General features: G+C 43.0%; 1 protein-coding gene across 1 annotated transcript; it reads left to right on the forward strand.

The window, feature by feature from the left end:
- The first annotated feature begins 2,100 nt into the window (after positions 1-2,100).
- Positions 2,101-5,948, forward strand: tmem39b (transmembrane protein 39B). The gene is made up of 9 exons (XM_018690032.2): positions 2,101-2,276; positions 2,942-3,139; positions 3,226-3,445; positions 3,580-3,663; positions 4,031-4,185; positions 4,553-4,886; positions 5,004-5,191; positions 5,288-5,408; positions 5,571-5,948. The coding sequence occupies exons 2-9, from the start codon at positions 3,009-3,011 to the stop codon at positions 5,802-5,804; spliced, it is 1,467 nt and encodes a 488-aa protein (XP_018545548.1). The 5' UTR covers positions 2,101-2,276; positions 2,942-3,008; the 3' UTR covers positions 5,805-5,948.
- Positions 5,949-16,310: the final 10,362 nt, after the last annotated feature.

The raw sequence follows: 16,310 nt of genomic DNA on the forward strand, positions 1-16,310 counted from the left end.
GGCTGGTTTTTTAAAAGAAAAAAATCGCATTGGAGAGGATTCTAAAAGCCTAAAGATCGCCACAAGAAGGTAAAACTAACCCCAACACTCATTTGTTAGATTTTTGTTTTGTTTTCTGTGCAAAACTTTAAGTAATGCAAGTCATCCGAAACATCAAAAACATTGAAGTACAAAATTATGCTATCAGTAGTTATTCCGAGCAAAATAAGCCGTACAAAACAATCAGAAATGGTTGTGATGCAACTCTTGCTCAAATAAAAACCAATAATGGTCCATTCATTTCACTCAATACTTAACAATTCCATCTTGATTATTTCTGTAGAATATAGATTAATGAAAATTAGTAGTTGCACTCAAAGTGTTAAAACATCCCATTGGTGGACAAAACCCCTTCAGCTTGAGTTGCATGATATTTTTGTAGTTTAAAATTAGTTTTGCATGTGTTGTTCACTGTGTGCATGTGTGCCCTGGTGTGTCCAAGATCTCATTTCTGTTTCTCCTCTTAGGTTGTCAGAGAACTGTGTAGTGTGCAGTTGACACATTAAACTCCAGCTTACCCGGGGCTTTAAGGTCAGTTGAAAAGAAATAGCAGATAAGCAGTAGCTTTGAGTTTTGCTGTTGATCTGATTCAGTTCTTCTGTCTTCAACAGGTCCATTGAAACTCCATGGAAAGAGCAGAGGCCATGCAGTGTCTCTGAGACTGAACAGCTTTTAATCAATACTGATCCCCAGAGGGATTTGTCTGGTTTAAAAAAAGTGAATGTAGAGAAGATGAGAAGACTGAAAAGATGCTCCACTCTTCTGAAGCATTGAAAGATTTTTTTTTCTTTTGAAAATGTTTTGTATGATCATCTATCATATGGAATTTAATTTTATTAAATGTGTCCAGATTTACACTATTTTTACACTGAAGACTTTTAACTCTTTTATTTTAAAAAAGGTGAAAATAAAGGTCTTGGGTTTTTTTTTTTACAAAAAATGTTTGTATTTTATGTTATGAAATGTATATTTCATTAAGGATAAAGGACAGATTGAGCTTCTTATGAAGTGTTGTGTTACTGTATTCTGTCTTTTTGAGAACACAACAATTACTTTATCAAAGAAAAACTACAGTAGATGTACTGTTTTAAGGACAAACAGGTTACACTATGTACTATACATCCTTGTCAGGAGATTAGATACAGTAGGTCTTGATAGCAAGTTCTGAATTATTGCCTCTGTTGAATGCCATACCTGAGTCTGGGCTTGAATTTCAGGGAGCAGGTCCAGTGAAAGAGGCCTCAAGTCACTACTTAGCATCAGCATGTAGAAAAACTGCAGGTGCTCCAAGTGGTGACTTTTGTATTGGCAAATAAAAAATTGCAATGTATTTTGAATTTGAATGTGGCCCAGAACAGATATGAAATAACAGCTTCACTTACCTTTTAGTTTAAACATTTATAAGTTGTGTGTGTCAGATGTGAGCACAAGTTGGCATTGATTACATTTAGACTTGCTAGGGTTTGTAAATGTTCCCACAATATAAAAAGTTCATGCATGATATGATATTTACTGTGATCACCTACAGCATCTCAACCATAAAATGCAACATCTTTCATAGAGTGTTGATCCCACAAGAAAGAAGAACACATTAACTTAATGATAGGCAATAATATAAAGTATATGTAATTGCTCTGACTGGCCTGGTGCCACCGCCCATAACAGTCCAAAGATCCTGCAACACTTAGCAGGACAGTGGTAGAGTTCATGTGTGGACAAAACGCCCTGCAGCAGAAAATAAAGCTTTCATGATAAACCTTGTGCAACAGCAAGGCTGGATATACTGCCTCCCCTCAATAAATGTTTTTTTTATGAATTATGAAACGTCCTAAAAATATGATGAGTCTGTACAGTCAGTGCACCAAAGCCATTTTTCAATACACTACAAGCAGAATTGTATACATACAATATATTCAGCTGCGACAGTCCTGGTGTAGAAACAGTCACTTTATGATCCTGCAGCTGTATTAAAGAGAAACAAACATAATCTATCATCAAAACATTGCTTTCCTTCTCTTCCTCATTGCGGCGGAATGTCCCTTTAAAGGACTCTCCTCCCATAGGTTGCTAACATATCCGCGCCCCCATCTATCAGCGGCCAGTTTCACATCAACAATGAGTGTCTTCGCTGATTTCAGTGAAAAACACGCGAGCATTTCAATAAATATACTGAAAATTTATTGCGTTTAAACTATCATTTATGCGACAGAGCAGCATCTAGCAGACCCCAGTCGCTGGTAAGCTCACATTTTCTTGTCTAACCTGTTTGGTTGGTAGGTTGGTTGGAAGCTAGCCTGTTAGCTAGCCAGAGATACTGTTAGCCTAGGCCTCAATCTTTGTATTTATTGAAGCATGGTCTTGGCGGACACCCTGGAGTCCGTCCCTCATTGTTTGGGTCCACGCTGTCTTTCGCCTGCTGCCTCGTGTCTCAAAGATAAACGGCTCTTAAGAGATATTTGACCCGGGAAGTGAGAAAATGATGTAGCCAAGAAGCTAGCTTGTAATGTCAGCTTCCGCAAAAACTTGCACCATATTAATTGAGAGTTGCCATGCAGGTAGTGCAAATTTATTTAACGCTTGTGCTGCATATTTCATTCGATCTTGGTCATTCGATCTGTTTGTTTTTGATGGTAGTAAACGGTTAAGATTTATCAGGAAGTATCTAAGGTGTGTTTGTTTTGGCTCTGTGCACCACTCCTTTCATTATCAGCTCTGTGTCAAATCCAATCACTGACCAAAATATCATATCATTACTGATGATGCTGTTCTAGTAAATTCTATCCTACTTGATACATGCCACAAATTGATTCAAATCATCTACATTTATTACTTAGGTGGTATTATTACATATTTATTGGGTATTCCTTCCAACATGTCTGACTTGCTGTCTTCTTGTGAGCAGGTACAAAGGAGAGAAATCACAAAACTAGACACGTAGCAGAGAGAAGTGAGCCGTGGGTGTGTCTGCGATGGCTGGTGGAAGGCGAGGGGCGAACCGTACCACGTACTGCAGACCTCCCTTAAGCAGTGAACAAGGCTCGGTCAGCAATGGCAACCACTCGACCAGTTCCCCGGTCACAGGGGTGCGATCTCGCACCAGGTAAGCCGGACCCTGATACGCACTCATCTGGGACTGCATCATGAGGAAAGTACTGAACTACATACTGTCCTGTGTTCTGTCTGCAGGAATGGGTCGGGAACATGCATGTCCAGCCCCCCGCTGGCTGCTCAGACGGTGGTTCCCCTGAAGCACTGCAAGATCCCCGAGCTGTCCGTGGATCGTAACGTGCTGTTTGAGCTCCATCTTTTCTTCTGCCACCTCATTGCCCTCTTTGTCCACTATGTCAACATCTACAAGACTGTATGGTGGTACCCCCCATCACACCCTCCCTCACACACATCACTGGTGAGTAGTCAGTGGTGCAGTGTTGACTGATGATCATGTTAATGGTAGTATTTTTTTTTTTTTTATCAGTTGGATTAGTCTGGATTAGCACCAGTGCACTCAATCAATCAATCAATCAATCTTGTTATTTACAGAATTTCCACCTTATTGATTATAACATGCTGGTATTCACAATCATCATACTGGCAAGAAGATTAATTGCAGCAATTGTTAAAGAGGTAAGAATTCTACTGCATGCTTTTTCACACTTTTACATGTTAAAGTCTATGAAGCCTAATATTAGCTCAACTTCTGTTATTCTGTATATGAAAAAAAAAACAAAACTGCCATAGATGCTTGTGAACAGATCTTACACTACATTTACAAACCCACACCATCACTTCTGATTTTAGAAGAGAGTTTTGCTCGATACTTTTTTGCACCACATTAATTGAATGTTGCCATGCAGGTAGTGCAGTTAAAACATCTTTAACTGTGTCCATTTGTTTCCCTCTCATGCATTTATGATTGCTTGTCTCTCTGTGGTGAATAAAGGTATAATACACTTGACTCTTATGTTTGTCTCCCTCTTCGTCTCCTCTCCAGGCGTCACAGAGTGGGAAACTCTCCTTCCCTCACTCGATTTTTTTAGTGATGGCTCGGTTTGCTGTGTTAACGCTGACGGGCTGGAGCTTGTGCCGCTCCCTCATTTACCTCTTCAGAACCTATTCTGTCCTCAGCCTGCTCTTCCTCTGCTACCCGTAAGTATCTAATATTCATATCAGCTCCGTGATGAAGATGATCATTTAAATCTTGTTTGTGTGTTATGCTTGGTTTCTGTTTGGCTCTTGAGTACTGTAGTGGAGCTTTCAGTTGAAACACTGCTTTGTAACATTTTGGTTATGAAATAATAATACTGTAATGCAGTTTGAAATTGAGCTAGAATTATATATTCCTCATTTCCTTGCAGGCCTGAGAGCATATGCTGATGTGTAAACAGCATCCAAACAGTATTGGTGGCTTTAGTAAATCCCCTAGCAAGCAGTTGGAAGAATTACTCTTGCGGTCACTCCATCACACAAGGGAGACCTTAGGTCCAGTAACAGTTCACGTCATTGTCTCCCACAGATTTGGGATGTATATTCCGTTCTTTCGGCTGAACTGTGACTTCCGGAGAGCTGGTTCGCTCTCGCCCATCGCCAGCATCGGCTCCAAGGAGGTCGGCAGTGTCGGCCGGGGCAGGGACTACCTGACCGTACTGAAGGAGACGTGGAAGCAGCACACCAGCCAACTGTATGGCGTCCAGGCCATGCCAACGCACGCCTGCTGCCTATCCCCGGACCTCATCCGCAAAGAGGTGGAGTACCTGAAGATGGACTTCAACTGGAGGATGAAGGAGGTGCTGGTCAGCTCGATGCTCAGCGCATACTACGTGGCCTTTGTACCTGTCTGGTTTGTCAAGGTTAGAAGCTCACACCACTTCTTTTTAGACTTCTTAAACATTAACTTAATCATTCAGTATGCTGTAATAACACTTCTGAAACTTTTAGTATTTTTCCACCTTTACATTTGCCCTCAGAGCACTCAGTATGTGGACAAGCGCTGGTCTTGTGAACTGTTCATCCTGGTGTCAGTCAGTACGTCAGTCATCCTCATGAGGCATTTGCTGCCGTCTCGATACTGTGACCTGCTTCATAAAGCTGCAGCTCACCTGGGCTGCTGGCAAAAGGTAGACCCCTCACTCTGCTCCAACGTCCTTCAGCACATGTAAGTACCACTCATAGTTTATCATCGGACTTAAGGTCCATTTGGATTTAATTTGAGTCCGATTCTGATCTCACTCTTCTACCTCATTTTGCACAGCTGGACAGAAGAGTACATGTGGCCACAGGGAGTCCTGGTCAAACATAATAAGAATGTCTACAAGGCCATGGGCCACTATAATGTCGCAGTTCCATCAGATGTGTCTCATTATCGCTTCTATGTGAGTATTCCTAAATGAAAAGGTGCTGAGGAGCAAAAGCAGACCAAGAGATTTCAGAGAGCCTGTGCTGGCAGTAAAATATTTGTGGTGTTTTAAAGAGGCAGCTACTTACACAGACTAAATCTGGTCACTAACAGCATCCTGTCTTTTTCCATCTCCTAGTTCTTCTTCAACAAGCCTTTACGAATACTGAACATACTCATCATCCTGGAGGGTGCCATGATATTCTACCAGCTCTACTCACTGATATGCTCAGAGAAGTGGCATCAGACGATATCGCTGGCTCTGATTCTGTTCAGCAACTATTATGCCTTCTTCAAACTTCTCAGAGACAGAATAGTCCTAGGAAAGGCATACTCGTACTCAAACAGCTCATCAGACCAGAAAGTCAGTTAGGCTTAAGTTATTGTCAGTCGCATTCACTTTGGAACAAGACAAACATGCCTAAGAGCTCTGTATTTTTTCTACAAACTGCATTTGGTGTCACGTTTTTGTTCTGTTCTGCCATAATAAAAAGAAATATTTTTGTATTACTTTAAAGGTTTGTTTGAGTTTTATTTCGTGTTTCAAAAATGAAACTTCAATTGCAAACAGGAGTAAATTTGGTACTGATATGAAATCAAAGACAGGCTAGAAGGATTTCAGTCTTAACAATTTACTACTAAATATTGAAATTCAAATATCACTCATTGTTCTTTTAAAAGTGTCTGCCATTATACAACTGTTTTCACATGCAGTGTATACCTATAAATGGCAGACATGCTGTGGTATGGCCCTTTTACAAGGAAAGTCACTCAGGGTGAAGGATTTCACTTGTTTACTATCAACAGAACTGATAGTGATTGTCATATTTGAGGACATCAGTTTAAACTCAACAGCTATGCAACGTATGAGCCTTGCACAGTAAAATATAAACAGTGAGCACAGAGAAAAAAGGCAATCAACATTAAATGTGTTATAAAATTTGTAAATTTCCCCATTGTAGGACTAATAAAGGATCATCTTATCTAAAGGAAAATAAAGAAAACAAAAAAATGAGATACTTGATCAATAGTTTCAGTTTAAAAAACTGTTCAGTTGGAATATTATGTCTTCTTGTTGCTAAAAGATCCCGCCTTAGTTGACTAAATGATCTTTAATCATATATGCGATAAACAAGAATATAAAAGTCCATCTGTTTTCATTTCAACTATCATGTCCTCTCATTTATTGTTTTTTCTTTTTCTTTTTCTTTTCTTTTTTTTTTTTTTTTTTACCAAATGACCGACTTTATATACTATATATACTGCATCTGCATACAGCATATCACAGGACGACTTTATTAGGCTGACAGACAGAGGAATGACAAAAGTTTCCAGTCAACTGTGATGCTGTAAGTTTGCCCCTACACAAATTAAATCAGAAAAACATGTTAGCATGTCACAGCTACGTTTTAAATTAGCGAAGTGACCTAACATGCGGAACTTCGCTAACTGCGACACAACAAAAGGGGAGAGGTGAACGCGGGAGACCAATTTTATAGGGAGTGACCCCTAAAAGTGCACGTAGGGGTGCAGGGACTTAACCTCAGATGTTCCACCTATTGATTATATGTGTCAGGTATTAACTGTTTACATAGACTTTGTGTAGTTCTAACTAATTTACACATGCCATAATTGATACTAATACACTTTGTCTTAAAGATACAGTTTTTCACGTTGAGTTGATGCATTTCTGCAAATGCAGTGATGTTGCACTGTTTGTAATTAGTGGATAATGTATTTGTTGTTGACATCTGGCCAAGGTTATGTGCATGTTCCTCAAATAAATTCAATAAACTTTTCACGTGAGCACATCAGTATAATTAATTATAAAACAAATTTTGTGCACGTGTCTAGATCATGTTTCTAGTTTTAAACACTTCATTGTTTTGTTTAAATTATGGTTACATCCTCCATATTCCTATTGAAGCTGCATTTGTCTATCATCGCCATGTTGATGGTGTGACACCTGTCCGGGTGAGATGGGACTGTCAGAACAGACTTGCTGATAGAACAGACCTGAACATTCCGTGGTTGCCATGGTGTTTATTTCAGACGCATCATTCATACCTGATAATCATTCAAACACAAATAACCTTCTGGTGGCCAGAAATACACAGCTCGCTGCTTTGACTGGACGATTTCTTGGAAAAAGAGACATTAACCTCGGAGATTTTACACAAGGACATCCACTTGGGACCGACTGTCACAGACAAGAGGCCTTGTTCGTGGAAAACGTGAGATTTTTCTCAAAAAACTAATTTCAGACCCATGTTTTCAATGTATTTTGCCGTTGAGACGTTCACTTATGCAACTGCTAATATTAGCAATATTTGGGACTGACGTTTGACTGTCTTGACTTAAGTTTGCATACCTACGTGATATCAAAGTGGTTTTCTTAACTTGTTTTATACGGAGGTTCCCTCCAAGTCACATTAAACTATTAAACTATCAAGAAATAACCTGCTGATAAAACGACGTATCTTCTAACCTACGCCATAAGTAATACATGTAGTGACTGTTACACACTGTTAACAGAGGTGTAAAGCAACTGGAAGAAGAGGTTTTCTTGGAAAGGTATTAACTGTGAAACTTGACAACGTGACAAACTGTTTCCATTAATTAAATAAGGGTCATCAACAGTGTTGTAGGAGGTGTGTAGGTTCGTCCATCAGCCTGGGAGCTTTAACATTACATATTGTTAAATGATATCTGTAATTCAAGTGGTGCAAAATTTCTAACAAATTAGCAGTTATTAATCTCACTATGTAGACCCAAATAACATGTGGTACACCAGGGGCTTTTTGGGTGCCTGGGCAGTTTCCCACTTAGCCGTAATAAAACATCCAGCAGGGACACAATGAGATTAAGGAAGAAACAACACACAACAAGGTGCATTAATGACTAAAGTTATGAGATATTTTCATATTTTCATATGGCAACATGAAAGATGTTCATCAAAAACTTTAATAGCAGCCTAATCTTTCATATACTCATTTATTATTAACAATAAATACAAAATTTAAAAATATATTTTTTATCAGTTTTCACAAGTAGATTGAATTTTCTCAGTTTTCCATTAACATAATATGTTCAGTGTTACAATAAACTTTATTCTGTGCTTCTGCTGTATGTAGGGCCCCTTTCATTTGTATTTAGTGCTAATACTCATGCACTTATGAATTATTAATGAATTTAATATTTTTAGAGGGAGTAATATTGAACTGTGGGACTTTTAATGATGTGTGAAAGTTGTCATGGTGACAGTTCATGGTTTATGTGATGTGGAGCAGAGGTCGAAAGGTCGCATTTGTTTCCACCTTCAGATGGAGAAGCACTGGATCACGGCCTTCGCTGCATACCCCAGCCAGCCAACCATCCCACGGCTGATCCACAGCAGGGTCCCGGCCCCTGCCTCCCACAGTAGCTCTGCATCTACCTCCTCCTCTCACCCCTCTTTAAGCTCCTTCTCTAGCTCCTCTCACCCTCCTACCCCCTCCTCTCACCCTCCTTCTAACTCCTCCTCTCGCTCTTTTCACCCTCCTTCTACCTCCTCCCCTCACTCTTCTCACCCTCCTACCCCCTCCTCTCGCTTTTCTCACCCTTCTACCTCCTCCTCTCGCTTTTCTCACCCTCCTACCCCCTCCTCTCGCTCCACTCACCCTCCTTCTACCTCCTCCTCTCACCCCTCTCGGTCCTCTCACCCTTCTACCTCCTCCTCTCACTCCTCTCACCCCTCTCGCTCCTCTCACCCTTCTACCTCCTCCTCTCGCTCCTCTCATTCTCCTTCTACCTCCTCCTCTCGCTCCACTCACCCTCCTAGCTCCTCCTCTCACCCCTCTCGCTCCTCTTACCCTTCTACCTCCTCCTCTCGCTCCACTCACCCTCCTTCTACCTCCTCCTCTCGCTCCTCTCACCCTCCCTCTACCTCCTCCTCTCACTCCTCTCACCCTCCCTCTACCTCCTCCTCTCACTCCTCTCACCCTCCTTCTACCTCCTCCTCTCGCTCTTCTCACCCTCCTAGCTCCTCTCACCCTCCTTCTACCTCCTCCTCTCGCTCTTCTCACCCTCCTTCTACCTCCTCCTCTCGCTCCTCTCACCCTCCCTCTACCTCCTCCTCTCACTCCTCTCACCCTCCTTCTACCTCCTCCTCTCGCTCCTCTCACCCTCCCTCTACCTCCTCCTCTCACTCCTCTCACCCTTCTACCTCCTCCTCTCGCTCCTCTCATTCTCCTTCTACCTCCTTCTCTCGCTCCACTCACCCTCCTTCTACCTCCTCCTCTCACCCCTCTCGGTCCTCTCACCCTTCTACCTCCTCCTCTCGCTCCACTCACCCTCCTTCTACCTCCTCCTCTCACCCCTCTCGCTCCTCTTACCCTTCTACCTCCTCCTCTTGCTCCTCTCACCCTCCTTCTACCTCCTCCTCTCGGTCCTCTCACCCTTCTACCTCCTCCTCTCACTCCTCCTCCTCTCACCCTTCTACCTCCTCCTCTCACCCCTCCTCCTCTCACCCCTCTCGCTCCTCTCACCCTTCTACCTCCTCCTCTCACTCTTCTCACCATCCTTCTACCTCCTCCTCTCGCTCCTCTCACCCTCCTTCTACCTCCTCCTCTCACTCCTCTCACCCTTCTACCTCCTCCTCTCACCCCTCTCACTTTTCTCACCCTTCTACCTCCTCCTCTCGCTCCTCTCATTCTCCTTCTAACTCCTCCTCTCGCTCCACTCACCCTCCTAGCTCCTCCTCTCACCCCTCTCGCTCCTCTCACCCTCCTTCTACCTCCTCCTCTCGGTCCTCTCACCCTTCTACCTCCTCCTCTCACTCCTCTCACCCTTCTACCTCCTCCTCTCACCCCTCCTCCTCTCACCCCTCTCGCTCCTCTCACCCTTCTACCTCCTCCTCTCACTCCTCTCACCCTCCTTCTACCTCCTCCTCTCACTCTTCTCACCCTTCTACCTCCTCCTCTCACTCCTCTCACCCTTCTACCTCCTCCTCTCACTCCCTCTCACCCTTCTACCTCCTCCTCTCACCCCTCTCACTTTCTCACCCTTCTACCTCCTCCTCTCACCCCTCTCGCTCCTCTCACCCTTCTACCTCCTCCTCTCGCTCCTCTCACCCTCCCTCTACCTCCTCCTCTCACTCCTCTCACCCTTCTACCTCCTCCTCTTGGTCCTCTCACCCTTCTACCTCCTCCTCTCGCTCCTTTCACCCTCCTAACTCCTCCTCTCACTCTTCTCACCCTTCTACCTCCTCCTTTCGCTCCTCTCACCCTTCTACCTTCTCCTCTCGCTCCTCTCACCCTCCTAACTCCTCCTCTCACTCTTCTCACCCTTCTACCTCCTCCTCTCGCTCCTCTCACCCTTGTACCTCCTTCTCTCACCCCTCTCGGTCCTCTCACCCTTCTACCTCCTCCTCTCGCTCCTCTCACCCTCCTAACTCCTCCTCTCACTCTTCTCACCCTTCTACCTCCTCCTCTCACCCCTCTCACCCTCCTTCTACCTTCTCCTCTTGCTCTGCTCACCCTCCCAGCTTCTCTCACTCCTCTCACCTTTCTACCTTCTCCTCTCGCTCCTCTCACCCTCCTAACTCCTCCTCTCACTCTTCTCACCCTTCTACCTCCTCCTCTCACCCCTCTCACCCCTCTCGCTCCTCTCACCCTCCTAACTCCTCCTCTCACCCCTCTCACCCCTCTCGGTCCTCTCACCCTTCTACCTCCTCCTCTTGCTCTGCTCACCCTTCTACCTCCTTCTCTCACTTTTCTCACCCTCCCAGCTCCTCCTCTCGCTCCTCTCACCCTTCCACCTCCTCCTCTCGCTCCTCTCACCCTTCCACCTCCTCCTCTCACTCCTCTCACCCCTCTTCTGATTCTTCCTCTTGCCTCCAGCCTCAGACACCCACTGAGCCTGGGTTGTTTGGGAACTGTCCTGAGCCAGAGTGGGCGAAGAACGTGAGGCAGATTATGGAGAGGAGAGAGCCGTACGATGCAGAGGGGCGCAAGAGACGCATCGAACCTGAAGGTGAGCCTCCAGGTAAGCGCGTCTTGGAGTTTCCTCTGGATGAGAATAGGATAGACTTTCCACACTATTATTCTTTTTATTTTTGTTGAATTTCTTTGAATTGAATTTCTTTGAATGCATTTATTTGAATTTCTTCGAATTCAATTTAGTGAATTGATATTGTATTTGAATTACTTTGTGTTGATTTTTTTGAAATTCATTTTAATGCCTTTGAATCGCTTTGAATTTATTTAAGAATGTATTTGCGCAATGCTGAGCATTGTGTTCTTGTCGCTGCGCCTTGACTCAGGCAGGGTGTCTGCACAAAGCGAGTGTGATCTGGGGGGGATAGCGTGAACCTTCCAACGTGTTTCGACCCCCCAGTGAAACTCCTCTGTGACAGAGAAAGAAAAGGATGGCGACAGCATGTCAAGGAGGTTCATGTGTCTGTCGGCGCCCACCCTAGACCACTAGGAGTCTGTGGTGACAAGGACCTCAATGCAGGGGTACACAATAGATCAAAAAGTTGTGGTGGGAGACACGGTGATCATAGTAATAGCAACATGGTTAAAAAAAAACTGGTCCAACCTGTTAGAGGGGTCCAAACTAGGAAAGTAATTGAAGTAGCAGGTACAGTTGCATTAGAGAAGAAGGTATTACAGGTGGGAGGAGAAAGGACAGTGCGAGGGTGAGAATTGTGTTCTTGTCGCTGCACCATGACTCAGGCAGGGTGTCTGCTCAGAGCGAGTGTGATCTGGGGGGGATAGCGTGAACCTCCCAACGTGTTTCGACCCCCCAGTGAAACTCCTCTGTGACAGAGAAAGAAAAGGATGGCGACAGCATGTCAAGGAGGTTCATGTGTCTGTCGACGCCCACCCTAGACCACTAGGAGTCTGCAGTGACAAGGACCTCAAAACATGGTGGTATTTAGGGTCCAAACTAGGAAACGTAATTGTAATAGCAGGTGTAGTTGCATTAGAGAAGAATTAAGTTAGGTTAGGTAAGTCACATTAGGGGAGTTACAGTATGTGAAAGAGAAGAAAACACAAGAAGAAATCATCAAGGAAGAGACGGGAAGAGAACAAAAGGTAAGTATTAGGTGACTGAGAGCAGAGAGGAGAGGAGGTGGGAGGGCCGCTCATGTAAAAGGTAAATATTTCTTCTTATAATCAGATTTCATGCAATTATACATTATATCTCTGTTTAAGTGATTTCTCAATTTATAACTACAACCTGTTTGTCTTTTACAGAGAGGAGAGGAGAGGAGAGGAGAGGAGGCGGGAGGGCAATACAACATGTAAACTCTATCATGTAAAAAGTAAATATTTGATGTCATTTTGCACTAATGCACTAATGAATTATACATGTGTTTATCTGATTTCTAATGTTTTAACTACAACTTGTTCTGTTTTTCTTTTAGAGAGAGGAAAGAGGAGAGGAGGAGAGGAGAGGAGAGGAGGTGGGAGGGCAACATGATGTCTAAATCTTCTCATGTAAATGGTAAACATTTCATGTCATTATCAGATTTCATGCAGCAATACATTCTATCTGTTATACAGTTGTAACTACAACTTGCTTGTCCTCTGTTTGTTATTTAGAGAGAGGAAAGAGGAGAGGAGGAGAGGAGAGGAGAGGAGGAGAGGAGGCGGGAGGGCAAAATTATGTCTAAACAATCTCATGTAAATGGTAAATATTTCATGTCATTTTCAGATTTCATGCAGTGATTCATTATATCTGTTTAACTTCAACCTGCTTCTCTTTTGTTTTTCTTTTAGACAGAGGAGAGGAGGCAGGAGGTCATTATGACGTGTTATGACTCATGTAAAAGGTAAATATCTATTTATCTAATGTTATTACCAGAATTTGTGAAGTTGAATTAATTCATTACTTAAAGTTTCTAACTATTTCTTCCTGCAGAGAAGAGAAACAATCAGCGAAAAAAAAGGCATGAAGAGATGAGGAAAATTGAGGAGAGGAGGAGAGGAGAGGAGAGTGCAACATAATGAATGAACTGTGTCAATCAAAAATATATTACCTGTTTACTGTTTAACCCGATTTCTACATTTTAACCACAACCTGCTTTTCTTAGTTTTTCTGTTAGGAAGAGAAAAAAGAGGAGAAAGAGGAGGAGAGGAGAGAGGAGGCGGGAGGGCAATATGGCACGTGAACTCCCTCATGTAAGAGGTAAATATCCATTTATCAAATGTTATTACCAGATTTTATGAAGTTTATTTAATTTATTATTTGACAATTTTAACTAATAATCCCTTATGTCTGCCACTTGTTTTTGCAGAGGAGAAACAAAGGGAAAGGAAAAAGAAAATGAAAAGGAAAACCAGCAAGAGGAGAGGAGGAGAGGAGAGGAGGCGGGAGGGCAATATGATGTCTAAACCGTCTCCTGTAAAGGGTAAATATTTCATGTCGTTACTGTATTTCATGCATCTGTTTATCTTTTGTACGTTTTGAACTTCAACTTGCTTGTCTTCTGTTTTTCTTTTAGAGAGGAGGAGAGGATGTGGGAGGACAATATGAAGAGTGACCGTTCTCATGTAAAAGGTAAATATAAATTCTTTTAATGTTATTGAGAGAAATTAAGTGATCAAGATGGCATCTGTTAGTTATCCAACCAAACTCATTATCATCAAACTGTACCTACCAAACAGAATGATTAAAACTCTGAAACATTTTTCACCTCTGGTGTTTTTTGCTTTGCAGCCAAGAAAACCCTGAACTGCCACTTCATTAACTACAAGTGAACCATGTTTCTATAAAGATTTTTGGCATGATCAAACAGTGCAAAGACAAGTGTTTGAAATACAGTGATGAAAGAAAGAAATGTCTCAGTTTGGTCTCTGTGGTTCTCGCACTGCTTTTGTCACATCTACACCACATCAGACCAGGTCCTGAACAAAAACCACTTCACTTTGACAAATTCAAATCTGGATGAGATTATCCTTGTGAAGCCAGAGACTCATTTAACAGTTTCAAATTTGTGAAAAACACAGACATTTAAATTCTACAAACACCAGGTGGTGCTTTTGTAACTGTGCTGGTTTCCTGCGCTGTGTAAAGTTTGAGAAGGTGAATGTGGGAGATCTCTTTTATAGGGAGTGACCCCCAGAAGTGCACATAGGGATGCAGACTTAACCTCAAATGTTCCATATATTGATTATACATGTCAGGCATTGACTATTTTCATGGATTTTGTGTAATTCTAACTAATTTACACTCACCCCCCTAGAATTACACAAAATTCTGGGTCGTAAAACATACCACATTCACAAACTCTGGCCATAAAGAAAACATACACACAACAAAGCAGAATGAACCAGCAACATAAGCTTCCTTTCTAAAGGATAAGAGAATTAGAATTATTCTGCCTGGTGTCTAACAAGAAGTCATAATACTCCATAGACAAAGTGCGGTGCCTCAGGACAAACAATGTGGGTAATTGAAATCACACAGCAGTATATTTCCATAACAATATAAAGAGTAGCCTGAGAACAAAACCATAGAAAAAAACATGTTAAGTAAGCCACCCTGATTAATAAATCTCACACATGGATAACGGCACGGGGGCTTTGCTCAATCCTTAGAATAGACTCAAGTTGTGTCATGGACTCAATCAAATGACACACTAGCAGGTAAGTTGGTTTTCTGCATTTGATGCCACGTCATGGAGCACATTTTTGAATAGGAGGTCAACTGGCAGCCTAGGCACCCTGCCGAACATCAAATAGAAAGGCACAAACCCAGTGGTCTCATGAATAGTACAGTTGTACACAAAGGTCATGGTCTAGATCACCTGCGGTGATTTCTGTTTGGAACGAAGAGGTATGGACCTCAACATGTTGCCCAGGGTGCGATTACAACTCTGTTCCCCCTAGGATCGTAAGGCGAGGTGCACGACTTGTCAACTCCTGATAACAGCAAGAGCTCAGCAATCAACTCACTTTCAAAGTTGGCACCCTGATCAGAGTGTAGGCGCTAGGGGAAGCTGCAGATGCAGAAGAAGTTGTCTCACAGCTTCTTGGCTACCAGCCTGATCCTGACAGGGAAATGCATGTGCCAGATTGGCAAAATGACAGCGGACAGCGCATTCATCTTCAGAGACTCAGGCACAACAAACTGAAACCTCTTCTGTTTGGTCAAGGGGTCCTTTGTGACCCTATAGAGGTGCCATTTAGGAGAGTTAGTTTTAAGGACTACCAGGGTTGGCTGGCTTTCATTGTAGTGTTCATGTCTGGAGGGCCTGCACTTCCTGTCAACATAGAGACCAACCCTTGAGATGACTGGGTCCTGTTGCTGGTGTGACTGAAGGTCAGCAAGAGACAAGGAAGATAACGTCCTGGCCAGGAGGTACCAAGGTGGTGAGATGGTCAGTGAGAGAGGCTGCGCACTGCCTATGAGGAGAATCCCACTTATCTAAAGAGGAAAGAAGAGAGGAGACATCCTCCTCAGACAGTGGACCATCAGTAGAAGCTGAGGGTGGAAGGTGCCCTGCACACATCCATCACTGACATGGGCTTGCTCAAGCAGCTCAGAGTAAGTTTCACACAACAGATGTTCCCTTACAGGTTTCACAAAAGGGTTTAGAGACCCAACGCTGCTCACAGACATCATGCTTTGGCCCACACAAATGAAGAGCAGCACTGACAGAAAGAGAGAGAGAAAAATGAAGAATACTTTAATTAATGTGGAAAAACAGACGGAGAACAGTGGCGACACCATGTGGCCTGCTGGTTGAGTGCAGACCTCGAGTAACTGCACAGTCAACCCTCTCGCCTATAAAACGGAATGTAAATAGGACACCTGCAAACAACCATAAGCAGCTGATCAGTGTTGAGCAATACAAAGCATCCTGTTCACTCCACCGACTGAACAGTGA

This window comes from Lates calcarifer, linkage group LG19, assembly GCF_001640805.2.
Source record: "Lates calcarifer isolate ASB-BC8 linkage group LG19, TLL_Latcal_v3, whole genome shotgun sequence".
Taxonomy (NCBI): domain Eukaryota; kingdom Metazoa; phylum Chordata; class Actinopteri; family Centropomidae; genus Lates; species Lates calcarifer.

Excerpts from the sequence above, each read along its gene's own strand:
- tmem39b (XM_018690032.2), top strand. The coding sequence starts at position 3,009 with ATGGCTGGTGGAAGGCGAGGGGCGAACCGTACCACGTACTGCAGACCT. Across the intron at positions 3,446-3,579 it reads CTCCCTCACACACATCACTG|AATTTCCACCTTATTGATTA; the intron begins GTGAGTAGTCAG and ends TGTTATTTACAG. Across the intron at positions 3,664-4,030 it reads TTGCAGCAATTGTTAAAGAG|GCGTCACAGAGTGGGAAACT; the intron begins GTAAGAATTCTA and ends TCTCCTCTCCAG.